This window comes from Silurus aristotelis (assembly GCF_946808225.1).
Source record: "Silurus aristotelis genome assembly, chromosome: 5".
Lineage (NCBI taxonomy): Eukaryota > Metazoa > Chordata > Actinopteri > Siluriformes > Siluridae > Silurus > Silurus aristotelis.
This window is the reverse complement of record NC_139578.1, coordinates 20087469-20115220: the sequence shown is the minus strand read 5'-3', so window position 1 is coordinate 20115220 and position 27752 is coordinate 20087469. Positions and strand designations below refer to the sequence as shown.

At 41.0% G+C, this 27752-nt stretch overlaps 1 protein-coding gene across 1 annotated transcript in view; it reads left to right on the top strand.

Moving 5' to 3' along the window:
• arap2 (ArfGAP with RhoGAP domain, ankyrin repeat and PH domain 2) overlaps positions 1–27752 on the top strand; it is a 78334-nt gene that overhangs the window by 8122 nt on the left and 42460 nt on the right. The window contains 8 exon segments of the mRNA XM_083541229.1: positions 72–404; positions 1473–1542; positions 8806–8926; positions 16800–16978; positions 19368–19474; positions 20771–20970; positions 24502–24587; positions 24860–25042. Coding sequence (XP_083397355.1) covers positions 72–404; positions 1473–1542; positions 8806–8926; positions 16800–16978; positions 19368–19474; positions 20771–20970; positions 24502–24587; positions 24860–25042 — 1279 coding nt within the window.

Genomic DNA, 27752 nt, shown 5'->3' with positions numbered 1-27752 from the left:
TAACAATATGTGTCTGTCATGAAATGTATGCACAATATATTCTCATACTTCCTTTTCCTTTCTGAATACAGGAAGCAACTAGAAAAGGTGACGGAGGGCACAAGTAGGCGCCTCAGCGATGATTATGCGTTGCTCCAGTCATGCATACCTAGTCAGGAGCCAGCCATTGAGTGTTCTTTAAGCACAGCAAAAAGCCTTGCACAGCCTGCACTGCAATTTCCTGGAGCCAAGTCACAGGTGGATTTAGGTGGTGTTTGTAGTGAGTCATTGGACACTCTCTCTCAACTGGTACAACACACACTTCCTGTCCACAGCGAGTCATCTATATCACCGTATGCCTGTTTCTATGGACAACCTAAACAGTCTATAAAAATGGGCTGGCTGGACAAGCTTTCTCCTCAGGGGTGAGGAATTTGACTAAGTTACTGTACACAGTGGACATTATGCATTTTTCTATAATAAATAAGTGCTGTTTAATTCTCAGATTTGATTAGTCTAATTGGTATTTTTAAGAAGTTCTGTTTTTTATTTTGTCCCATAAAAAGTCTTCAATATCCTTAACCGATTCAGTTGAACTATAGTAGAATACTAAGTTGTGATTTTCATCACTATGGAGTCTTGTTTCCAGTCTAACACAGTACATACTTTTATTGTTGATTGAAGCAAACAATCTCTGCAAACTTTCGTTTCCAAGTTACGTAAAACACCCCAGAAGTCAGTAGTAACTTTGCAAGGTGAATCAGTTTCATAATTGACTCCCACCAAACCACTGAGGTCTTGTTTTAGATTCATGGTTAGTATGAATAACCATCTGAAGAAAAAAGGTGTGACGACAATAAAAAAAAAGAAAAAAGTATGAATCCAAATTTCTTACCTAAACCTATAGAGTGCAAATAATTTATTATTAATAATTAGTATTTTTACTTTTTAAATTTTGTTTCAAACTTTTACAGTTTTACTATTCTTGCTTTCTAGGAAAATCATGATAAAGCGCACACGGGGTGGGGGTGGGGCCGTTTCATAATGAAACTTCCAGTGAAAATTAAACTATTTATGCACATATGCACTTTGCACATTCAGTGCTCATCATCGAGCAAGTGTTGCTTTTGGTTTCTGTATTTTACTCTCCTTTGGAGGAAATGGTGCGCATAGCTCCTTCACAGCTATTTTAGCGGTGTTAAAATGTTATTTTTGCTGCCTGTTCCTACTGAAATGTTAATGAGCTAAGTGTTGTTATATCTACTTGTTACTTCTATTGACGTCTGTGGTTTTGAGCAAAACGGAGCTGTTCACATTACAACACTGGCCTAGTAAACTGATGATGCAGATCACTTTTAAATTGTGCTTTTAGTTTCACTGCCATTATGAATTTCAAAATGAATAAGAATAGTCATTGGGACTTATTGAAGTGTTTGGCCTGAGTATGAATGCCTTTTCATCGTTTTAATCAACTTATCTAATTTCACTTTCAGAAATCGTGTCTTTCAAAGAAGATGGGTTAAGTTTGATGGCGAGAATCTTTCTTACTTTAACAATGAAAAGGTTGGTGAAAACAATTGCCACTTGCACGTATTTGTTTGGTGTAATGCACATGCACACTCATTCAGTAATTATGCTGCACTGGCACCATCACTTCAGTGTGTTTTCGCACCGGAAGTTACTAATATATTAATAGCTATTCTATTTTCAATCTCATTTTCCCACGTCCCCTCTATATCTTAATCTCTCATCAGTCTTTTATTATTTTGTAACCCTCAGCAGGCCCACATCATGCCTGCTTTTCAGGTAGCTTACAAGCCAAATGTGGCTCTTTACTTTTTTGTAATTGGAACTACTTGTCCTACCACAATATCAAATTATCACCTCATCGCAAATACATTATATGGAGGAAATTTTTTAGACATCTGACCATAGGACTCAGGTGTTTTGAATATTCCATTCCACATTAATCCCTATTTGTTGTTTTCTGGGATGATATTCCACCAGATTTTGAAGTGTGAAGATTTAGTGCTCATTCTGTTGCAAGGGTTTTAGTAAACCCAGATACTGATGTAGAGTGAGGAAGTCTGGGATGCAGTAAACAATCCAATTCATCCTAAATGTGTTAAGAGGTCAGAGCTCTTTAACAGGCCACACAAGACCTTACACTTCCACAACCCATTCAATCCGTACCTTCATGGAGCTCATTTTGTGCACAAGGGCATTGTCATTCTGGAACAGGTTTTGGTCTCCCTCTAAAGGGAAACTTTAATACTACGTCATCCAAAGGCATCCTATTGTGCGCCTCCAACTTTGTGGTAACAATTTGCACCACATATGGCTTAGGTAGGTGTCCAAAAACTTCTCCATATAGTGTATTTGAGGTAATAACAATGAACCATTTGCTTCATCACCTTCCTACATAAAATAAAGAGTTTTAAATAACACTTGCACAATATATCTGTGTGTGTGTGTGCGCGCGCGTGTGTGAGCGCGCGCGTGTGTGTGCGCGCGCGCGCGTGTGCGCGCGTGCGTGTGTGTGCGTGTGTGTGTGTGTGCGCACCAGAATTCCACTAGGGTTAAAACAGAAAAGACAATTAAGTCATTCATCACAATTATTTCTTTGGCAATTAATTGGGATCCAAAAGTTTATAACTGACAGGCCTTCTGTTTGTGGTAAAAGGAGCTGATCAACATTAAGTGTCAGCTAACGGTTCACCAGCTCCGATTGTTAGCTGACTAGTCAAGCCGAGGCTGATGTTTTTATCACTGTTCTGTTGTAATAGCTGCTGTTCGTTAAAGCTCGGCATCAGTTAACAAACTGATGCCAGTTCTGCTTGGTTTGTCAAACCGCTTGTGACCTTGCCAAACTCTAAACGTCTTTTCCTCAACTGCTTGCCAAGCTTTGACTTGAATGTCATCTTTCTATTCCAGTGATAAATATATAAGTGAAAATCTCAAGAGTGATGGATAAAAATAAAAGTGTAAATGTATGGTAATGCCATTAAAATGTCATTGCATCAAGGTCAGTGCCACTGCAGGGCTGAGAATGATCAACCACCCAAATCATATCTGCTCAGTGGTGGTGGTGGTGGTGGAGTGCTCTCTGTGTATTGATGAATGAGCTGTAGGATGATGACAAATTAGGCATGGACTACAGTAATTAAATGGTGAATTCTGTAGGACAATTAGTCTAGATACAAGGTAGGAATACCTAACAAACTGGCAACCCAGATGCCAATAGAGTTGGCCTGTAGATATTGTCCATTGAAGCCTGAGGTTCTTTTTATATCTTCAGATTAGTAGCCTTAAGTGTTTCAAATGACTCCAAAGTGAGTGGGTTTTTATGATGAATCACCAGCTTCTCACTTGTAAAATGTCAAATGTATCCATCAACCATCTGTCTTTTAAATATTAGCTTATCCTGATCACAAAGCAGCACCACTATTGGAATGCTGGCGAAGGTGCTGGTGGATGAAGGTGACATTGTTGAGTATAAAGGCGTGCCGTACTTTTTCAGAAAGAGGATAAAAAGATAGAGGGGTTTATGGGTAAAGGTGACATTGCTCCATGCTAGGCTGAGCACCTGTCTGCATTGAGCTGTTACGCCGCTTTAGCCCTATTTAGCTTCTATAAATGAGGGTCAGCAGCGGAACTGCTTCCTGCTTCCCTCAGCATCCTTTCGTCTTTTCTTTCTCTCCCTCTCTTTTCTTGCTCACTCTCCATCTCTGTGGCTCTTTGTGTTTTTTTTTTTTTTCTTTTTTTTTTTCCCCCCTCTGCCACTTTACCTGCACGCCTTTTTGGACGAAGTAGGGTTAGTATCGTGCTTAGCAGAGGAGAAAAAAGAGAAGAGGAAGCAAAAAGGGTGAGAACATTGCAACTCAGCGACACTGTATCTTTCCTGTGTCACCCAGAAGAGGATTTTGAGTCTGGTTCCTCTCAAAGTGTCTTCCTCACGTCGTCTCCGGGAGTTTTTTTCTTCACCACACTTGCCTCAGGCTTGCTTGTTAGGCGTTGAAAATCTCATCCTGATTTTTCTACACTGTAAAAAGCAATATAAAATTTCATTGAATCCCCGCAAAGCTTATTTTTTTCCCTCCTCTTACTTATCCTTTTTTTTTTTTTTTTTTTTATTATGTTTGGAGCTTAATGTAACTGTCTGTTTGTGTACATCAGTTTGTGTATTCAACTGGTTTGTTGGTTTCTCTTTGAATCTTTGTTTGACTCTGGGTTTATACCCAGCCCTAAATGCATGCTCTTGTCTCGCATGACTCTTTTTAATTCTGCACCAAGCGTATGAGCTACATGTGATGTTTGCTTGTTAATCAGCTGTTAATTATAGTGCGGTACACTCGCTTTTTTATTTCCTACCCTGTGGCTTTTGATACATTAGGACATTGGCACGTTCACGTTCACAGCTCTGCGCTCGTATGCGCGAGAGGAAGTGTAGTTATACCGAAAGTGTTCTTTGCATATTCTTTTCTTTTTGTGGTCAAATAAGGAAAGGTATTTACGACAAGGAAACAGGACATTCATTCCTGAAACATGCTGCTTTAACTATATGGTGCTAATTAGCCACTGAATTTGTTAAATTCATGTAAAAAAATTATTTCTTGTACTGGTATATCAGCAACAGTATACAGGAACCTATAATGAAAGTTTAAAGCACATATCTCAAAGTATTTTGATGTAGCTCCTCTTTAATGGCATATTTTATATTCCATATTCGAGTTAAATAGACTTGTTTTTTTCATTTCATCTTCTCCCGCTTATCTGTAATTCGGGTCGCGGGGGCAGCAGTCTAAGCAGATTCCCCGGACACTTCTCCGTGTCCAGGGATCGGGCTGTCAAGGCCCCTGCCTTCGACTGCTGCCCAATCCTCTCAGCACCGCTCCCTTACGGTCCCTCCTGCAGGTGGTGAGCCCACGGGAAGGCGGCCCCACGTCGCTCCGACGTCACGGTCCTTGATTTAATTTTCTCGTAAGGGTCCCCTGGAGCATAGAGGGTTAAGGGCCTTGCTCAAGGGCCCAAGAGTGGCAGCTTGGCGATACCGGGGCTTGAACCCCCTACCTTCCGATCGGTAACCCAGCGCCTTAACCGCTGGAGCCACCACTCCCCTAAATAGACTTGTTTATATCAAATGATTGTTCTTCGTATTTTGGTTTCTTCTAAACATGATAAAACCTCTAACTAGCAGGGAGGGTGATGGGCAACACGTACTTCTTGTGAGATGTAAAGCCAACCTCAACAAACTGCTGCTTTCTCTCAGGGTGGCATAAGGTTTTGGAGGAAAGTTCCGTCCGCTCTCTTCCGCATACATGTGCTTACAGATTGATAGGGGAGAAACAGTGCGTCATCCCTTCTGCCCACAGACCTCCTGCCCAGCGAGTTTAGCTTTCTTGGATCTCTGCGTCTCATTGGGATTCAAACTTGTGATTTTCAGACACTTTTTCTGATGCTCCACACAGAAGTCCGCCTATCTTTTTCAGTATGTAGGTGCGGATATGCAAATTGCTTGATGTCTGTTCAGCGGCTCGAACCAATCACATTTGATATGCAAATTAGAAGAGCAAAGCTTACTACCGGAAAACTATTTATTTCATTTTAAATAGCTATGATTACATGCAGGCCCGATGATCCGTTAACAATCTGATTTTCAATTTGACAAAGGTTTATATATACACCTCGGTCGGGAAGTCTAAATCAATTGAGGCCAATTCGAATGAAATCATCTCGAACAAGGTTGATAATCCTTTAATGAATCCATTAAATAGCTGCGTAACCGTTTTTGTGTCTGATTACTTTTTGCTGCTGGAATCTGCATTTGTAAGAGATGATGAGTGAATGCATCATACTGATGGATCATGTGTGTGAATGTTGGGCAAATAGGAACTGCTGAGAAAGTCTGCAATCTGCAAGCTCTTCCTGCTGTTCGTTTGAAAATCACACTCGGGTGATGTTTTACTGACACCTGAATTATTTAAAATTCATTAACAAGCTCACGCAGGGTGATTATGAACCTGAGCGGACTGGCTCGACCCATTCGCTTCTCGTTGTTATGGTAACATCCGACACTAACCCTCACTTCACGCACGTGCAAAACTTTGGGTCGGATTGCACGCATCATGTTTATACAGAAGGTCCAGTTTAGGACAATTGTCAATGTATGAACGAATGCATGTAAATTCCGCCGACAAGTTCAGGACTATTTCTTACGATGATAATCCACGTCACTCATTTTTCAGATTTTTCGATATTTTATATATTTTTTTTACCCTCGTATGCACACACTATTGTTCCTACGTACTTTCTTACTTCTCCGAGAGGTGCTGATGAAACCACCTAGACACAGACAGCTGCCGCTCACCTCTACATCAACTGGTGATGTCATCAAACACCGCTGACTCCAGTAGGCGTGGGAGAAGGGACCTACACACACTCTCACTAGTTCTGTTTAGGGCCCCAAGAGCCTAAGTATCCAGTTCCCACTGGAGTTTCCTGCCAGTTACATCAACCTTATCTCCCAGTTCTTATGAGAGTTTGACAGCATGATTTTGTGGTATATATACGTGTGTGTGTGTTTAAATCAGGGTTTTAGAATGTCACCTGTCTTTTGGATTGAGGTTGAAAAGGCTTGAAGATGGGATTAACTCTCTGTCTGGGACTGAATTAAGGCAGAGCTTTCTTCCTAAAGTTGCCACCAGTTCTCTGTGAAAGTGCTCGGCTGTCCTTTTTTTTCCCCCTGCAGTGTCCTCTCTTTGCCTTTTAGCATATCTGCAATAGCGGCATTAGAGGTTAGTCATCGTGTTGCTGTTCACTGCAGTGTCTGTGCAGAGCCAATGAAAGCTCCGCCAGGCTCGCTCCTGGCAACATTTACAAATTATTGCTCATAATAATGGCAGAACTCAGAACTCTGAGCGCGATCCAAAGGGACTGCGAGATGCGTTTTTGTCCGTTTTATTTTCCCCTCCTGCAGTACCTCATCACGGCCAATTGGTGTCTCTGCGGCTCCATAGTGGAGACAGGGCGACGGCGTTTTGCAGTACGAGCAAGGTTAAAGGCAAAACAGCACTCCGTGTAGAACCTGTACAATTAGACTGGTGCAGGACCTGTTCCACAAATCCTAATCTTAACCATTAAGAAATAAATGGTGATCTTGGTCTTCAATTGGTGACTGACGATGCTGTCCACTGCCACAAATTACAGCACTCATGTGGTAGCTCTCAGCACATATGCGTAGTATGTCTTTATTAAGCAGGTTCAGAGCTCCATGTTATAATGTCCTTTTGGTAGGCATTTTCCATATATAGATATATATCCAAGCAAAAAGCTTACAAGAAGAGTAGCAAACACCACACGCACAAATGCACGTTATGTGCGCAGTTTAGATGCCAGTTGGAGTTCAACCCCCAACTCATTTGGCCGAGTGTTTTATCGTATATGAATTACCAGAGCTCATTCTTATTAAATAGAGGCACATCCAGAATCTTTCCCCACATGCATGTTAGCTTTGTGTATCGCGTGTCATCCTCACAGAGCATCTCGGAAGCTCATAATGGATGTTTTCCATGTTTACACATCGGCTTCGGCGCTTCAGTCCTGTCCCCATGACCTCGAAAAATAACAATTAAAATGCGTAATTAACGTTAACCCAGATAGCGCCTAATTATCGGCACTTAGCTTCCAAAAAGATGCGCTCGTTTCCCTTTTCACACGTCTCTCCCTTCTCTGTTCTTCCCCTCCGTCCAAATTTAGATGGAGAGAGACTCATTAGAATGCTGCTAAGTTCGTGGCCCTAGCGCCGTAGCAACCGGAGAAGTGCTAAATTGGAGAGAGCGAGAAATCCCACAGAAAGGAGATGTCCGCCCCGTGCCATAATTAGGGTTAGCTGTAGCCGCCACTGTTAACATCATGCCTTAATTTGTGGAGATGGCCCTTTCCATGACCCCCTTTCCCCTCTGTTCCTTGCTCTTTTTCTTTCTACCTTGTGCAATCGTTTGTTTGCTACCTTCTCTCTCTCCCTTAGTTATTTCCTCGCAATATGTTTGCTGTCACCATCGTGTGCCCCCCCCCCCCATCCCATTTGTTATACATTTCTTCACTCTCTGCACCTTTCCCACTGTGCCTCTATTTCCTTTTTGTGCTCACTAAGAAGGGAGTCCCTTACTCAATCATCTCCGCTATTTCTGGATCGGAAAGACCAGAAATAGTGCAAGGTCATCATTGTAATTAAGAGGCAGATGGAATGTAGGAATTGATTTCTCTCTAGCAAGATTAAAAATTCACTTGGCCATAGTTCATGTGTCGAGGAGACGGGGCTGCCTGCTGCTGCTGGAGTTTTCATGCTGGGAAAAAAATACAGATAGAGCCGAGGCTTAGGTTATAGGGCACAGGGCTGAAGAGTGAACTCTTTTGCTCTTGAGTTTTAAGCATAAAAAGTATGAGACCTAAAAGCCCTTCCCCATAGCAAGCCAGCCATCTTTCCTCCTGAAATCTCAGTGACACTCTAAGCTGTAAATATGGGAGAGATTTGTTTGTTGGAGAAGGGGTCTTAGTATCTAGTCCAGCTAGATTCCTGTGTGTTAGTATGTGTATTTTTCATGTGTAGCACACAGAGGAATTCAATCTAAACGATGTGCATGTATATGTGAGCACATGTGTATGTGTTTAATGGTATCTACTATTCCAAAACTCTTTTGTGTTAGAGTTGGATTTTACTTTGCTGTGAAGTAGATGCCAGTGGTGTGTGTGTGTGGGTGGGTGGGGTATGAATGTGATTGTCTTTTAAAGTAGCGTGACCGAATTTCTTTCTCTTTCTCACTGCAGGAGATGTACTCTAAAGGACTGGTTTCTCTCCTAGCCGTTAAGCAGGTTCGCTCAGTGGGAGACAATAGGTTTGAGGTGGCCACCTCCATGAGAACCTTTGTTTTTCGAGTCGAAAAAGAAGGTGAGGTTTTTTCTATTTATCCATCGCTCGTCCTCATTCACACCTGCACTTTCATCCCTACTGTGTCCTCACTCCTGTATTTTCCCCCACATTCCCTCACAGTAGGCACAACTAGTTAAACTTCGTGACTTTTTCGCTCATTGATGGTTCTCCAGTAGAGTAACAAAATAAGCCTCGATTGGTTTTATCAATAGCCCGGGTGCAGAGTGGATTTTCTTCAATGTCTCAGATTGCCTTTGTGATCTATTTTTTTTTAATCAACCCCTAACATTGACATTTCTTATAAAACCTGACCGTGAAAAGGCTTTTTACTCCAACACATTTGAAGGAATACTTTAGTTTTTGTTTGTAGCATACGGGCCGTTAACACATGCAATCATTTGAACACAGATTCGTGCAGTTGCTTTTTCCTGTTCATATACCTGTTAATTTGTAACTGTTATACAACCCGAATTCCCGAAATGTTGAGATGGTTTTTAAATTTTGAGTAAAATGAAAAGTAAAAGATTTTCAAAAAGCCAATATTTTATTCACGATAGAAAATAGAGAACCTACATGTTTAAACTGAGAAATTCTATACTTTTATGTACAAAATGAGCTTATTTCGAATGTGATGCCTGCTACAGGTCTCCTCTTCTTTTCAAAACAGTTTGAAGATGTCTGGGCATTGAGGTTATGAGTTTCTGGAGTTTTTCTGTTGGAATTTGGTCCTATTCTTGCCTGATATAGGTTTCCAGCTGCTGAAGAGTTCGTGGTCGTCTTTGACGTATTTCTCGTTTAATGATGCGCCAAATGTTCTCTTTTCAGTAGGTGAAAGGTCTGGACAGCAGGCAGGCCAATTCAGCACCCAGACTCTTCTACTATTAAGCCATGCTGTTGTAATAGCTACAGTATGTGGTTTTGCATTGTCCTGCTAAAATACACAAGGCTTTTCCTGAAATAGACGTCGTCTAGAGGGAAGCATATGTTGCTCTTAAACCTTTATATACCTTTCTGCATTCATGGTGCCTTCCAAAACATGCGAGCTGCCCATACCGTATACACTTTCACCCCCATACCATCAGAAATGCTGGCTTTTGAACCAAACGCTGATACCGTGCTGGAAGGTCCCCCTCCTCTTTAGCCCAGAGGACACGCCGTCCGTGATTTTCAACAAAAATGTCAAATTTGGACTCGTCTGACCATAGAACAGAATAGTCCCTTACGAGGGAAATATCAAGGTCCGTGACGTCGGAGTGACGTGTGGCCGCCTTCCCGTGGGCTCACCACCTGCAGGAGGGACCGTAAGGGACGGTGCTTTGAGGATTGGGCAGCAGTCGAAGGCGGGGGCCTGCTTAGACTGCTGCCCCCGCAACCCGAATTACGGATAAGCGGGAGAACATGAATGAATGAATGACCATAGAACACTTTTCCACTTTGAAACAGTCGATTTTAAATGAGCCTCGGCCTACAGGACACGACAGCGCTTCTGGGCCATGTTCACATATGGCTTCCATTTTAAATGATCGATCTTTAGTTCGCATGTGCAGATGGCACGGCGGATTGTGTTTACCGACTGTGGTTTCTATAAGTATTCCTGGGCCCATTTAGTAATGTCAATGACATAATCATGGCGATGAGTGATGCAGTGTCGTCTGAGGGCCTGAAGACCACGGGCATCCAACAAAGGTCTTCAGCCTTGTCCCTTACGCACCAAGATTTCTCCAGTCTTTTGTGTTTTGATGATGTTTTGTACTGTAGACGATGAGATTTGCAAAGCCATTGCAATTTGACGTTGAGGAACGTTGTTTTTAAAGGATTCCACAATCTTCTTACACACTCGTTCACAGATTGGAGACCCTCTGCCTATCTTGAATATTGAGAGAGAATGCCTCTGGAAGACGTCTCTTTTATAGATAATCGTGCTACAGACCTGATGTCAATTAACTTGATTAGTTGCTAGATGTTCTTCCAGCTATATATTTTCAAGATTTCTGGCTTTTTCAGCCCATCTGTTGCCCCATGTGCCTGTAGCAGGCATCAAATTTGAAATGAGCACATTTTGTGCATAATAGTGTGAAATTTCTCAGTTTTAACATGTATGTTCTCTATGTTCTATTGTGATTAAAATATTGATTCATGTGATTTTGAAAGTCTTTTAGTTTTCATTTTATTCAAATTTTTAAAAAACGTCCCAACATTTCCAGAATTCAGGTTGTGAATGAGTTTAAAGGCAGAACGAATCAGACTAGCTTTCCAAAAAAATGCAATTTTCTTATACGTTAAATCAGATATGCACTATATAGCAAAAATAAAAATTTCCATATTGGGCTCTTCCCCAAACTGTTACCACCAAGTTGAAGGCACACAATTGTATAGGATGTCTTCGGATGCACTAACTTAAAATATTCCCTTCCCTTGAACTAGGGGACCAAAACCTTTTACAGCATGAAAATGCCCCATGCACAAAGCCAGCATAATAAAGATATGGTTTACATGGCTGGAGTGAAAGAGCTTGCTTGGCCTGCTATAGAGCTCTGACCTCAACCCTATTGAACAGTTTTGGAATAAATTGAAATGCCGACATCACCCCAGGCCTCTTCACCCTAAATCAGAACCTTTCTAACGCATCCAGAAAAGTGGAGGTTATCATAACAGCAAATGGGGTGATATGGGATCACACACGTGACCAATGGTCTGTTGTCTACACATTTTTTCTATATAGTGTTGGGATGTAACGATTCCACGAGTAATTTGATTACAAAAATTCATTGAGGCTAATTAATTAATTAATTTATTCTATTTAACTAAACACAGAGCATTGTGTTTCCCCACGGACCATTATCACTGACACACCACCCACTTAATTCTGGACCGCACTGGACAGGTAACACAGAAGACGCTGAAAATGAAAAATGAAAACAGCGACGGTCGAAGAGGCGATTCAAGCCAAAGAAAATGGCAGAAAGTTTGGGATCATTTCAAACTAAATCATGAAAAAAACACCGTACAGTGCGGTTACTGTTTTAAAAGTAATTTGAAATAGATTTTTATACTTCCCAGTGGCTGTGCAGAGCAGGTAGTGGAGCACGTTTTTAGTCCAGGTTAAGTCCAGGTTCAAGCGGATTTTCTGGAGACAAGAAAACCACATTGCGATACTGTTTGAGATCTAAAAAATAAATACATAACTGAGAATAATTGAGTTTCAATAAATTAATAGTTTCCCCTAACCTGCTCGACTCAGCCAGTACAAAGGGACTTTTTTAAACGCAACCGTATTTGTATTTTGATGTAATATGACTATTAAATCCACTAAATGGATTTCACCGATATTCTTGTTTGCAATTTCAGCAATGAAAATGTTCATTTTTCTGAAAAAGAAAAACAATTGTAATTGTAAGAGACCCGTCTCATTTTCTCTTTCTTATTTAGTATTGCGCTTTAATAAAGAAAAAGTATACGATTATTTGATTATTCAGTGGAATAATCGTTAGATAGCAGCTCTAATATAGTGTGTGTGTTTGTGTATACAGTACACACACACACCCATATACTTGCAATCTGAGGCACAGGCTAGATAGATAGAGATCAAAACAAGTAAGAAAAACGCAAGCAAAATGGGCTCAGTTGCTTGGAATTTTCACCACATGCACACCAGTAATATTTAAGTCACCGAAAAAAAGTTTCCAAAGCCGGGAAATAGTGATTTTGGGTTGCTTTTCCCGGAGGTTTTTTAGTCTATATAAATTTTAGTGACAGATTCCTCGCTAACTGGAGAAATGATGCATATTTTGAGTGAAAAGCATTATCTCATTATGCCTTCACTAATGCATTTTTAATATACTTTAAGGCAGTTCATGATATGGTTTTCATTTTATAGCATGCAGCTTCAGTTTGCATAGAAAGTTCACAGTGGGAGCCGAGCAAACTATGACTGTAGAGTAGATGTTTATTTAAATCCAGGAACTTTTATTTAGGCTTCATTTATGGGTAAATTTTAAGTAAACAAATTTTCTGCTCTGTTCTCTGTGCAGAAACATCTGCTGAAATGCTTGTCAGTAGCAATTGCACATCCAGTTCAGATATGGAAGATGGGAATGCGAGCTCATTCACACCACATCTCTTGCCTCCTGAATGCTGTGCCATCACTTTCTCTCTCTCTCTCTCTCTCTCTCTCTCTCTCTCTCTCTCTCTCTCGCTCTCTCTCTCTCTCTCTCTCTCTCTCTCTCTCTCTCGCTCTCTCTCTCTCTCTCTCTCGCTCTCATACTCACTTTCCTCACTGCTTTCTCTCTTTCCGCCAGACATTCTCAAACAGAATGGTGTGTGCTCTTCTCACTGCTCATCTCCTTCGATTAGCCGGGGCCTTGTCTGGTTTAATGAGAGCTTTACACTCCTCATCGTCGCTGTTTGGAGTCGGCCAGCCAACAGAGTGTAGACACGCTTCACGCTGAGTCGGAACACGGGGCTGGCACAGCGACGACGAAGATGATGAAGGATGATGATGGCATGATTTCAAATATGTGTATTAAATGTCCCGCCCGACTCCATTATTGTCAGTCAGGGTTGGAGGGGTTTGCTGGGAGTGTTATTTATATAATTCTATGATGTCTTGCAGGGAACGTCAGCGTCGGCTGTAAACGTGGCAATTTATAAAGCAAATAAAAGCCCTGTCTCTATGTCAGGATTTGTCAGCATGCAGGATTTGTAGCTCTCGACTACAGATTAGAAAGACCGTGTTATGGCTTTGGGCATGCTGTAGCAAAAAAAAATTATATATCTTGTTAAAATGTGTATTTGTTTCTTGATATCACGACCTATGGATCTGTTTAAATGCCCCCCCATAAGTCTGGATGAGGCGTTCGCGAGGCTTTTTCATTAGCGGCAGCGCCATGTTCTGGACCCAGAGACAGCCTGGTCAGCTCATGCATCTTTAAAGAGCTTTATTCCAGACTTGAGAGAGTCATCAATCTTAAGACAAACACACGAGAAGCAGGAAAAGAGCAAGGGAGTGGGTGTAAGGGTTGGAGGTGGACAGAGAAAAAGGAAAAGGCCACAATTGAGCAGAGAGAACATTGGGGAGAGAGAGAGAGAGAGAGAGAGAGATGGGGAGCACATGCTGAATAATTTAGATGCATAGGATTATGTATGTGTGTTCGGTATCGTCCACAGCTGTGCAGTGTTTTTGCCAAGCTGCAGGTGTGGAGGTCTCCCCAGGTGAACATCAGCGACGCAGAAGCAAACTTTATGGCGTTGATGTGGTATCGTGACTGTAAAACATTCGTGTGGAGGGAGTGAGTAATGAGCACTTTTTAAAAATACAGTAGGCAAAAGTTCCCAGACAGAAACGCCCTCACGGCATGAGCATCGCGCTTGTTGATGGGCGTACACCTCGCCGTATATTCACGCCGTTTGCTCGGTTCTCACGGCGCGGTCCGTTTCGAGCAAAGCCGCACAGTATGAAATAGAACTCCTATTACGCAATGCCAAATAGTAGATTAAAAACGCATTAGGGAAGGCATAACACGACACGGTTAAAGACCAACCTGCATTATTTTGCCCTGAATTATTGATGATTGTTTAATAATGCAAAAGCCTTGATTTGTCTGAACACCCACAGAACACTCGCTGGGAACATCAGAGATTAGTCAGGATGCTCACACGCAGTAGCCAAATGTCTTTTTTTTTTTTAAACTCTCATTTGCATTTTGTGGCATTTGGTGTTTAGCTATAGCCATTATTGCACTATGGTTTTTTTTTTTGTTTGTTTGTTTTTTTCTTCCAACCCAAATGTCAGTGGTCAGTGTCTATCTTTGTGTGCTGATGTGTTCATGTTAACACATGTATACAGAGTGATAATATAGCTACGCTTTACAAACGCATTAGGCTTCGCAGTGTACCAGATATGTCACGGGTAACGGCTTATCCGCATCCATTTATGCCATTTCGTTTTCGGGGGCAGCGCGCTATTAGAAAAGCAGGACTGGCTATAAAATGTTCGTTTGTCAGTCCTCAGAAGATATGTCTCTCGTACGTTTTTATTATGTATCCTTCGACTGGGAGAAACTCGTTCCTAAAATAAAAACGGTTATATAGTTTAAAAAGATATCGAGTTGAAAAGATAAATTATGTTCACTTTTACAGGTGAAAGGTTGTCACAAAAGATGTCCTCTCGAGAGTCATACTGCAGAGGGGAACGGTTTATATATATATATATATATTTTTTTTTTGAGTGTGTGACAGTTTTACTAAACAGCTGAAGCTGGAACTTTCATGCCTTTAGAAAATATCTCTGGTTTGTGAGAGGGCTCTTTATATACATCAGGAATAAACCATAGTATGGAATGCTGTTCTGATACGCTAATCATTAACGCGTTGGTGCGATGTGAACCGATGTGCATCGCACAAGGAACGGAATTTTCCATAGTATTTCTATCTAATCCTTTAGTTGTGACCTGCAAAAGTGGCTGAGAAAAACAGTCCAAAATGTAGTTTGTGCTTCCTGTCAGTCATTATTATAGAGATTCCTGCTTATACTGTTTAAAAATCTTCAGCTTCAAAACCAGGAAAAAAGTAGATTCATTTCTATTTGTTATCGTTCATGTAGCATCCTCTATACAAGTGTTGTCGAGTTTGTACGAGTCGTTACTATCGAAATGATCATGTGGAAAGAGGGCATTAATATAAACCTGTGGTGCGAACTGCAGCCCGCTTCCCCTGTCAGAGCTCCCGGTGTCGAGAATTCCGCAGCGCTGTGAAATACGGCGATAATGATTTACAGATGTGCCAGCCCGGTTTACGTGAAAACCTGTACAGAACTGATCCGTTTGAACCCCGTTTGTTATTCCTGCCTGCTCGTGCAGAAGGAGCAGGTCTAAACCATATCCATTCACATGACAGTGAGCCGTGACATGCCAAAAGCCTTGCTGTGAAGTGGTTGAGAGGGCGGAGGCTCGTGGCTTACTGGGAACAGCAGCACTACATATTAGCTTGTTGGCACAGAGTTAGGCCACGGAGCCTTCTTGGATGCAGCATTTTTGTGCTTTGTGTTTTAGTCAGTTGGCACTGATTAAAAATAGGTTTGCTTTGAATCCTCTCCAGGGCAAAAGCCTGGCACACACTTATTCTTCTGATCACACTCAGCACTGCGCTGTGTGTGTGTGTGTGTCTCAAGTCAATTTGATGTATTATTTTTTTGTTGAAAACATTTGTTTATTCTGAATGTGGAAAGGATTTGGGATGTCCACAGCAAGTCAAGCATTCTCCAGAATTTAGTTTCTGATGCACTACTTTATTCTGTTTCCTTTTACTTTCTTTATGTCTCTCTCTCTCTCTCTCTCTCTCTCTCTCTCTCTCTCTCTCTCTCTCTCTCTCTCTCTGACACCAGGTGTTAGAGCCCCGCATAGAATGGGGGCATCCAGCTGTTAATATTTCTCAGTGAGTGTGTGGGAGCCCCTGTGGTCCTATTTAAACCGATTTCAAGGGATATCTTGTGCAACCGGCTTCCAATCAACTTGCGCGCACACACATTTCCCAATGAGACACGAGGGCTTTTCGCGTGCAGACTTCATTTGCAGATTTTGAAACTTTGCAAAAGTATGCCATGCAATATCAGGCCTTCTTTCCTTCTATTTAATTCCCCGTGGCCACCATGTTTCACTATTCATACACGGTGAAATGTGTATTAAAAAAAAGCATACAATATATTTACACATGTATGCGCTTGCAGACTGTTCACCTGGGAGCATGAGCCCCAGTATATCTCTGCTCTCTCAGTCTCTACCTTTCCCTTTTTCTCTGATGCATGCTTATATAGACACACAGATATACACACACACACACACACACACACACACACATTCTTAACAGCTTTCTCTCCTGTGTGTCGCACCCTCAGGAGAGCGTCAGGAATGGTTGGCGGTGCTGCAGGCTGCTCTGAAGTCTCGCTCATCCGTTTCCCACACGCCCAGTAAGCTCAGCTCCAGCAAGAGCGGCTACGTGGAGCTGCGCGGCCACAAAGGCAAAGTCTACCTCAGCCTCACGGGACCCAGAATCCGACTCTGCAAAACCGACCAGGTAGCTTTTTAGTTCAGCTGCACATTTGCTATCACATTCTCGTATTCAAGAAAAAGCCTGTTTTATTCCTCTGTTTTTTTGGGGTTTTTTTTGTACTTGTGCATCCACTGGGTATAAGGGAAACCAGCCTAAAGGATGAACATTGTGTGCTGTATCTTTATATTAAGACACACGTACGTCATACTATTCTTATGAGGACTTTCGGAAAGGATTTATCATTATTATTATTTATTTTATGAAACCCCCAAAAAAACACAAAAGAAAACAACAACAAAAGGTTTGCCTCATTGGGAACAGCCAAATGTCCCCACAAGGTAGGACTTGTCAGATCTTCCCCTCCTTGTGGGGAAAAATTGTTTCCCACTAAGGTATAAAACATGTCCACACATACACACAGTATATTTGTAGTAACAAACAAACGGTTTCTTTTTCCCAGTGAGCTGAGCCTAGGAGGATGATTCTATATAACCAACACCCTCTCGAACTCATTCTCGCATTCACACATGCGCTGCATATTATCTTTTCCTTTCATTACTTTCCGTATTAGCGTGAAGAGAGGTCTTTTGTCTTAATTATGCAAGGAAATTTCTCTTCGTCAGCTAATTGATAGGGAGAAGGCGAGGGCGAGCAATAAGAAGTGAAATAAATGGAAATTGATTGCATTGTTTTTGTTTTAAATCTTCTCCACAGCAAGCACAATGTCGCTCGGTAGGAAGGACCGAGGGAGAGCGGGGATTTGGATGGGGGGAGACAGTGATGGAGGGAATGTTGAGGAAGGTGAAGACAGTGTGGGGGGAATTGAAGGATGGAGAGAAGGTGAAAGAGCAGAGAGATGGAGAACGAGGGAGGGAGCCGCAGAAAGAGGGAAGTGGGCGACTCTGTTCATGTTCAGCGGAGTGGAGTATTTAATTTAACAAGATGAACGAGCTCACCGCTAGGTCTCTCTATTCCCTCCCTTTCTCCTTGGAGGGGAGGTTGCATTCAGCTCCACTGCCCTGATCAGATGTCACCCTGCGCCTCCCCACGGGAACCGGAGTCACAGCAAACAAACAAAAGCAGCCGCCCGCTTGGCCCCCGTTTAGTGCCGCATCGATCCTCTGCTCAGCTACCTGCTCAAAGCCCTGAGAGGAGGCAGAACTCAAACAAGCATCAGTGTACGCAGGCTCGGAGACCATTAATCTGAAAGTTTCCGAGGTCTATGGAGACATCTTAAATCATCATGATCATTTGCTCAGTAGACCCGCGAAAAGACGTGTAGGCAAGCAGGATATTATGGATCTTTTATTCATTAGGTTAAAAACGTCTGATGATAAAGCAGCAGTATTTTATATGGCTGACAATAGATTCTTTAATAATGATTGCACACACTTGGAAGCCAAAAACAAAAAACAAAATCAATGCAACTTTTGCATATTTAAGGCTCGTAGTAATTGGAGTTTATTTCAAGGCTGAAATAGGGTCCTATAATTGAGTAATCGGGCATATATTGGGTACTATGCAGGTTCTACAATGGCAGTATGTTATACTCCATGCAGATTTGTGCATATGATGAGAATAGGAATAACTTGGAATTCATTATCAGTGTGATGGGATGGTGAGTGTCAAGGTGATTGTTTAACATACATCTCAGCAGTGAGAGAGTCAGAAGTCATCAGAAAAACCTGAGCTGATCAGCATATTGTGGGATCTTTTGCACATGCGCACCAGCTGTGATGCTAGGAAAGACTGTTGCATACCTCTACACTTTTATGATCATACATTCTGTGTCCATTTAAAAAAAAAAAAAAAGCAAAGTGTGCCTAACCTTAAATGGTCACTAATTAGACTTGGCCATTTCCCACCCAGTTCCCCCTACAGCATGAGAAATACCATATGGGGATGATGAATGCTAATGCATGCTTCCTCTGAGACTCATCACATCTGACAACTGTATCTTTTACATTTCTTTACTGGTCGACCCTCTTGGAGATTGTGTTTTCAGCCCATTCCTTCATACATGAGCTCACTGATGCCCATGATTGGGTGATAGTGATTGACAGAGTAGAGAGAGAGAGAATGCGATATCTGGATTGTGTTATAATAAAGGTTTATATAACTTTCACTGACATGCATAGAATGTTAATGTAAAATGGTGGCTGAATCTGCAAAAGGTGCATAGATTATAGATAAATCACCTTATTTCTCTTGTTTATGTCTTCTGTGAACATTTTGAGATGCTAAAACACACTGTTCAACCAGTCTAATGCTTTTGTGCTGAACTGTTCTGGTATTATATATATGTATTAAATATCTTTTATGGTTATGAATCAAGATCATTTGGGGGGGGGGGGGAAATCCACAAGACTGAAGCAACCTACAGTGTAATGTTGTGAATGCGATTCTGTTGAAGGACTTTAACGCTGGGGTGGCTATCACCATGGTGGATCTGACTGCTGCCTGTGTCAAGCATGCGGACCGTAGAGGCTTTGAGATCAACACCCCATTCAAATCCTTCTGGTGAGCACATCTTTGTGTACACACGTATACCTATAAACCACCAAGTCTGTACTGAGATACAACAGGTAAAGTAGCATTGTGTGAGAATCCTACCCTTTAGTTTAACTAATATAGCAGCACAGAACATGGGAAGTGTAATTAAAGCGCAGAATAAAATTAACTTGTTCCAAATGAAAGGCTTTAAAAGTGTCTTTGTCTGTACTTTAGAGTAACCAAAGTATGTGATAGCTGAACTCGATGGTGTGAGATTTATTAGTGCCAGATGAAACACTTCTGATCCTTTTGTAGACTTTGTTTTGGTAACACTTCTTATAGTCACTCCCCCGCTGTGTATCTCTGTTTTTCTCTCTCTCTCTTTCTTTTTTTTTTTTTTGTTTTTTTTTTTGTTGCCTTAAACAGTTCCTCGCTCATTACTGTTCTGTTTCTTTGATACGGCAATTGGAGCCACTTCCACTCGTTATTGATCTGTTTTCTCTTTCCTTCCCTTACCCTTTCCATTCCTTTCTCAAGCAGCAGCGTTTGCAGAAGTAGTCCCACACTAGTGTTGATGCACTTTGACCTCTTACGAGCAGTCGTTTTCTCTATAGTGTCTGCTGGTGGTTACTTAATCCATAATTCTTTTTTCTGTTTTTTTTTTTTTTTATTGTTTTGTTTTACGCTCATTTGGCTGTACCCAAGCTAAAAAGCCTTCCTTTCATTCTTGTATCTGACTGATCTGTATTGGTTAATGTTTTTATTGACCTGCTGCATTGCATGTCCTTGATAACTATGAAGGGGTGTGTGAGTAGTTCGGTGTCAGCATTATTAACATAATTGCAGTTTATTGCAAAAATGGATCGCCTGGAATCCTTCAATTTAATACCACAGAGGTACTGGGACTTTAACATTGAATCTGAATTTTGACTGCTGATTAGATGGCATACTTGAAGTGCTAATTTGATCAGCGCAAATCACGACAAAGGCACTTTTGTAAGAGAACATCTGTTCACAATGGAGACCATGTTACATACACGCCCTGTCATAGACACTTACAGTAGCACAGAGACAAAAAAATGACTGGCTTTTAGCCCAATTTCTCATTGTTTTGTCTCTCTCATGCTCTCTCTCTTGCTCTTTTTTTTTAAGATGGCTTGAACATGCTTTTTCCTTTCTGTTTCTTATGATGTATTTCTGTCTTTTTCTTGTGCCCTTCTGCTGCCTCTTCTTTCTAACAGCTTCCATTAAAAAGCTTCACCTAGTTTATAAAACACATTACATTAATAGTGAAGAGTTTTTAGAAACAATCAATCATTTCAGTTTCACAGCTGAGTCCGAGCGAGAGAGGGACGAATGGATCGAGGCTGTGCAGGAATCAATCGTTGAAACTTTGTCCAATTACGAAGTGGCCGAGAAGATTTGGTTCAACAAGTCGAACAGGAGCTGCGCCGACTGTGGCGCTTCCCATCCAGAGTGGGCCTCCATTAACCTCGGAGTGGTCATCTGTAAAACGTGTGCAGGTACAAACATGTTGACGAACACACACACACACACACGTGCACGTGCTTAATGTACGCATGCAGTAAATAACTGGCCTCTAGACCTGAAGCTGTATGATTTCATGCATTTTGTAAATCATGAAGATATAGGTCATAGTGCATATAGGGGAAAGTGCATAAAACAAAAATCTAGTAACAGTTTTAAGTGATGCATATGATGGGATGGTATAGGTGACATTTTCTATCTTCTGGTGTCTGGGTTTTGGTGAACCTAGTGCCTAGTGTATCCTTAAAATCCTGTAATCGGTTTGACACACATCACATAAAATCACATGTTAATCAGACGCTGGAAAATCCTACACTAAAATTTGAGGCAAAATCTCTCCCACAACTTCCAATCTGATCATCAACTAAGAAAACTAATGCAGAAAAAAACAAGCCCCAGTGAGAAGTTGCAGCTAAATAAAATGTGCACTCTCAACTAAAAACGGGGCCTCGAGGTGTTAATGTTGTGGTGGTATGTGTCCTAAAATGCTAAAGAGTGGGTATTTACGTTATCATAGACTTCCTCTTAGCTTGAAGCAGTATGGCCATGTAGACGAAAAAACACACAAAAAAAAAGTATTTTGTTAGTGTTGGTTCATTTCAAATATCTTTTTAGCATCTTTTCTGGGGTCATTTGTCTCTGGCCCAAGTTTTTTAATGCTTTGAAAAAAACAAAAAAGGAAATTAGCACGACTTCAACGAACAGATAAAGTCACATCCTTTTAAGTCAATGTTATTCCTCTCAGGGTTGATACGGTGATAAGTGATAGATTTCGAGAACACACACAATTGTTGAGTTTCACATCAAACATTTTATGTCCATGTACAATAAGACTACATTGGGGGACAAGCCTGAAATGGAGGAATTCAATCAACAGTTCATTGCAGCAAAAGCAAATGGTGCTAATTTTCAGGCCAACGACTTGTTTTGAAGGCCATTTAAAAAGCTTTTTTTTTTTTTTTTTTTTTTTTTTTTTTTTTTTCGCCTCATTTTTCTTTTGCCCAGGAGTGTGTATAGTGTTGGAGTAGCGGTGGTGTACTCTGTAGGAGATCTTGCAACTTCGGCTTGAGTTTACATAAGGTTATTTTGTTGGTAGGTGATACCCTGAAATTGGACATTGGACAAAAAAAAACATCCAGTGACACAAACTGTGCTGTACTCACTCAATATTTCAGCATATAGGATGAGAAAGGATGCATGTCCTAGATGTTTCTCGTAATATAGATGCAGCTAGCTTTAAATTAAAGCAGACGTATTGCACTTTAACCTCGTTTTATTCAGTGTTTCATTTCTCCTTGCTGCAGTCGGGAGCCAAAACAAAAACATCAGTCATTGTCCAATTAGTTGCAGACCGCATTGCGTAATGCTAAGCCATGGTGGAGTTACCATGGCTACAGAGATTTATTTTATCAAATATGATTCACTCAATTTCCTTTTCTGATAGAGTTGGCACTCTTTACACAGTCAGGAGAGTATAGTGTTAGCTGTCTAGAGTATAGTAATCATAAATTTGAATACATTTCTTAGCTGTCCATATTAAAAGAAGGAAAATTGAGTTTGTCCTTTTTTTCCCGAAAGGTCGTGAAGCAAAGCCGAGAAACATGAGGACAACAAGCTCCGTGTGAGCCACCACTTAAACATTTAACAGACACAGCACCCTGGGCTGAATCTCTGCAGTCGAGATTGTTTAATTACTTTTAACTTTTGTCAGTGACAATAAGACTGAGACTGTGAGAGAGAGAAAGAAACCGAGAGAGGAAATCTTGTGTGGCTAATTATTAGACAAGTGCGATGTGTTTTCAACTGGGAGACGTAAAAATTAGGCCCAGAGAAAATGAGAACAGTGAGCAGCGCTTTGTGTTTTTAAGTCGTAACGAGTGAAGGTCGGGGTGGATGATTGCCGTTGCACTTACATACAAGAAAATGGCGTCATGGTTTGATAGATGAAGCCACTAAAGGATAATAATTTAGAATCACGTTTACAAATCTCATGATTGCCCCCCCCCTTTTAATACTCTTGCCATTTCTCTCTTCTCCCTCCACTCTCTCTCCTATGTCTCAGCCTTTTTTGACAGTTATTGAGGTGCTCTTGCCTCCCCTGGTGCAACTGCAATAAGCTCTCTACATCAAACGTTGAGATAATGGACATTCCCCCCATTACAAACTCCTGTTTCCATAGGAACGCCATTCTTCACTTCTTTTATGTTTTATTTTTGCCCAATTGTAAGACTTAATATATTTGTTTTTCTTGCTTTTCTACTGTAGGAGGCTGACCTGTGATGACCTTTTTTTTTATTTTATTTATTTTTTTATTAAAATCCCTAGATTATAATTAAATGCTAATTGCGTTTTAGATGCAGCATTGATCACATTTTTTAGAAGTGTATTGTTTTCTTGCATATTTTGCATGTTATGTACATTGAACATGAAAAATGATCCTAGATCAGTTTGTAAAAGATCGAAATTGAAACCAAATTTGAAAACGCAAACACTTCTCATTCACAATAGTTTTTTTTATTTTATTTGTATTTTTTCTAGCACTAATTACACAAGAGGGCTGCTTAATCCATATTCATATAACGTGTTTCTCCCGATGTTTAATTCATCTGTTTTTCTCATAAACAACGACAATGACGCCTCAAGTTCAGCTAAGCAAACACAGGCCAACAAACACAATTAATTACTCATGATTCATTTGCAATTAATGCCTTTTTATGCCTTTCATTTGCAATTAGAGCTGTGACTAGTGAGAAATAAGGTCTTGAAATGGATAGGATTAGTGTGATAATGAGTTCCAGCTGAAGCTGAGTGCACGAGGTGGGGTTGGGGTGCCGTGCGTTTCCGTGCTTTCGCGGTTTTTGTAGTTGTTGTTTTGAAAGAAAACAGTTTTGACACTTTCTTTCCAGCGAAGAATTTCAGTTATGAGATACAAACCCAGATCGACATGGATTTATTTATTCATTTCTTTTTGCATAACTTCACTTTTGACATGTTCCGTCCCAGAAAAGCAATTGCACAGAGGGAGAAACATGAAATGCTCTTCAAACACAGTATTGCTTTTAATTTGTGACATTAAGAAAACATGCCACACTGAAAAGCATAAACTGTATGGCAATGCACAGGACTTCCTTTAATGTCATACCATGTTACATTGCATTTTTACTTTCATCAGTGCCATAAAGCCATACTCTCGTGTTTTTCCACTAAAGAAGGTCCAAAAGGCCAGAGAATGAGTAGGGCTTCTTTTTGGAGGTTTTATAATTTGCATTAAAAAACGAAATTGTTCATAATATTTTTTTATTTGAGAAAAAAGAGTGTATGACACGAGGAATTGACCCCCCCCCCCAACACACAAATAAAGAAAATAAACTGTAAATTCGTACAGTGTGATCAGTATTGGTTTAACATTAGTGCTCTACGTTCTCTACTTTCTGGGAGCGTGGTCATAGATCAGTGCATGAGATCCGAAGTAAACTTGAGTGTTTCTGTGCGGGTACTGCTTGCAGGTCAACATCGGTTCCTAGGCTCTGGTATCTCACAGGTGAGGAGTCTGAAATTGGACAGCACCATTTGGACCAATGAGCTGGTGGAGGTATGTAAAAGTAAGGGACATGCATTATTGCCACAATACCATATCTCACTGCTAGAAATTGCCTTGAAAACAAAACCTGGGCCAGTGTTGTTAATAAAATAAATAACCACAGCCAGCACTGTTTTTTTTATAAGTATGTTGTGTAGCGATTTATCACAGTTTCAGTATACGAATGTCTTACTGGGGAGTTCGAGTAGCAATCCATCTGCCCCTAATCCAGACAAATTACTGATGAATTACTTATGCGTTTGTTTTATTTGTTTACGTTCAAGCTCTTTTTAGAAGTTGGAAATGAGAACGCCAACAAATTCTGGGCTGCCAATCTACCACCGGGGGAGGTGCTTCACAAGGGGGCTTTGCCAGAACAGCGTGCAATCTTTCACCGCAGGAAGTACAGAGAGAGAAAGTACAGGAAAGTTCTGGAAGGACTGAACACCCAGGAGAAGCTCAACCAGGTGTGTGTGCGCGTGTGCGCGTGCATGTCTTCATTTGTACTACGCATGCTCCACGTGTGTTATGTGGCCGTTGACATGTTATTTCTGTACCTTGTTAAAAGGCCAATTAGTTCTGTCATTTATTGTGTGTGAGTGTGTCTGCTTTTTCAGCTTACCTGGTAGCCCAGGTGTTAAATTGGGGTTGCCATGGTAACTGGTTTCCACAGCTTTGTGCAATACACTACCCAAAATCCAGCTCCAAACAATCGAGCTGAGCAAACACAGTTCTGCACAGAGCGTATCAGGCTGTAGTTTGCCATCGCACCTCACCAAAAAGAAATGAGTGAAAAAATAAATTTTCTTGTGAATAGAAATGCACATAGTCTGGGGAGGATAGTTTAGTAGTTTTTGGTTAGCTTTGAAAAGTGTGCAGTATTCAGCTGTCTGCAGTTTGGCAGGGGTGTGTTGTGTATGTTCAGGATAACTGCTGAAAAACCTCGGCAACGCTGTTTTCTTCGTTGCCAGCATCGACTTAGATCAACAATGCTTCTGATTCTCAGAATGACGCGCGGAGGAAAAGCGTATTACATATATTCAATTCATTTTTGTTTGTATAGCGCTTTTAAAAATGAACATTGTCTCAAAGCAGCTTTACACAGATGATGTGGTGATAAAAAAACAAATGAATGTGTTCTTTATAAATGTAAGTTTGTCCCAGATGAGCGAGCCTGTGGCGAGGAAAAACTCCCAGAGATGGCATAAGGAAGAAACCTTGAGAGGAACCAGACTCAAGAGGGAACCCATCCTCATCTGGGTTGCACCGAATGTCTGTTTATTGCAGATGTACAATTTTGCGGGGTACAGTGATTGTGATCAGAAGCAAATTGTAGTCCGGAGTCAATGTAGCAGATTGTTGACATAACAACACTACAAGTCCATCCCCAAAGCTCCCGTTTCTTACTCCGGAATTTCATGGAAACACACAAGGCGTTGATGAGAAACTGTCGCCTCCAAATTAAGAGAATACTATCCAGAGGCAGGCCTGGATGAAGTGGGAAAATCCACGGAGGAAAGAGGGAGAGAGAAGGAGAGAGAAGGATATATGTGCGTATGTGCAATCTTTGGGCATAATAAAAGTGGTACAGTAGTGTCTAGGGTGTGGGTGTGTGTGTGAAAAAGAGAGAGAGAGAGAGCGTTTAAATGAAAGACTGCAAAGTAATCGAGATGCACACAGTGGTTGAGATGGGATTGTGTAAATGCTCTGTTCAAAAATGTGTGCGAGAGGGTACTTGTCGAATTTTTTCGGTTTAGATTCATTTATTAAGGTTTTAATAAGGTTATTAAAAATTGTGGATAAATTGGGATAAATAACTAAAAAAAAATGGGTTTTCTACATAGAAACTTGTATTCAGTTTACGCGCGAGTGTCCTTCGCGGTGCTGCTCTCAACATCTAGTCTGTAATGTACATCCCGAAACTGTGTTTGTTTCCTTTTCACTGATTGTCTGTTTGAGTTGTTTATCATATTGTGTGAGTATCTGTAGAAACGAACTTGCTTTCAAACCATAATCCATGCAGTTCTATAAAATGCCTGTGTGAATATCTGTGCGTGTGTGTTTGGGAAGGTGTTGCTGGCTGTCTGGAAGTCCTTGTTCTCTGTCGGATTAGGCCTGTTTGGGGTGGATCGATAGGGTACGCAAGCTGCAGCTTTTCACATGAAAGGCAGCGTTAGGTAGCATTACACTGGCTCTCTCTCTCTGCCTGTGTCTGAAGCCATCTGCACTATTCTGTTTATCGACCGTCTCTTTTCCCATCACATTTTAATTGGCCTGCCTGCATTCCTTCTGCCGGAGCCTTGTTTCCTTTCAAACGCTGTATTCAACTATTATTTAGGTGTCTATGGCAAGAAATTGAGGCTCTTGCAGGTTTTACACAAGATTTCAGAATCCTTACCAGAATATCAAGTGTCAGGAAGAATGGATACGTTTAAGCTCCTGCAAGCAAAAGCATACGCCAAAAGAGCAGAGCGCTGAACTGTAGCTGAGATAGGATTTTTATTTATTTGTTCATTTTTGTATTAAATCATGCATTTCATAAATGCATAAATCATTTGATAAATGCTTTCAGTTTTTAAGTGTACAGATTGGCCAATGTGTGAAACCTACTTTAGCACTGCAGCACTTTTGAGTCAGAGTTGGACATAGATAGAGTGTTATGTGTATATGGTGTACAGGTGTGGACCATGCAGCACTGCTTTGGCAAGGGAACAGGGTGGGCATGTGTAGGGTTGGAGTTATTGCCAGTTGCATATTTATAAAATCGAATTTTTATTGTTTTTATAAACATAGTGATGTTGACTCTAAAAGACTAGAAAGAACAATACTCAATTACTTTCCAGTGCTCATGTTAGTTCTCACTCTTCAGTGTTCTGTACTGTTTAAAGACTATAATCACACTCTTGAGGTCACCCAAATAAAGATGGTTCCCCTTTTGAGTCTGGTTCCTCTCAAGGTTTCTTCCTCATAACATCTAAGGGAGTTTTTCCTTGCCGCAGTCACCATGGCCGCTCATCAAGGATTAATACACATCACTCACCTTAACTCTTAAATTCTGTAAAGCTGCTTTGAGACAATGTCTGTTGTGAAAAGCGCTATAGAAATAAACTTGACTTGATATGTAGGAGCCTCTGAACCTCTTTTGTCTAAATTGCATTTATTTGTGAAGCTGCTCTG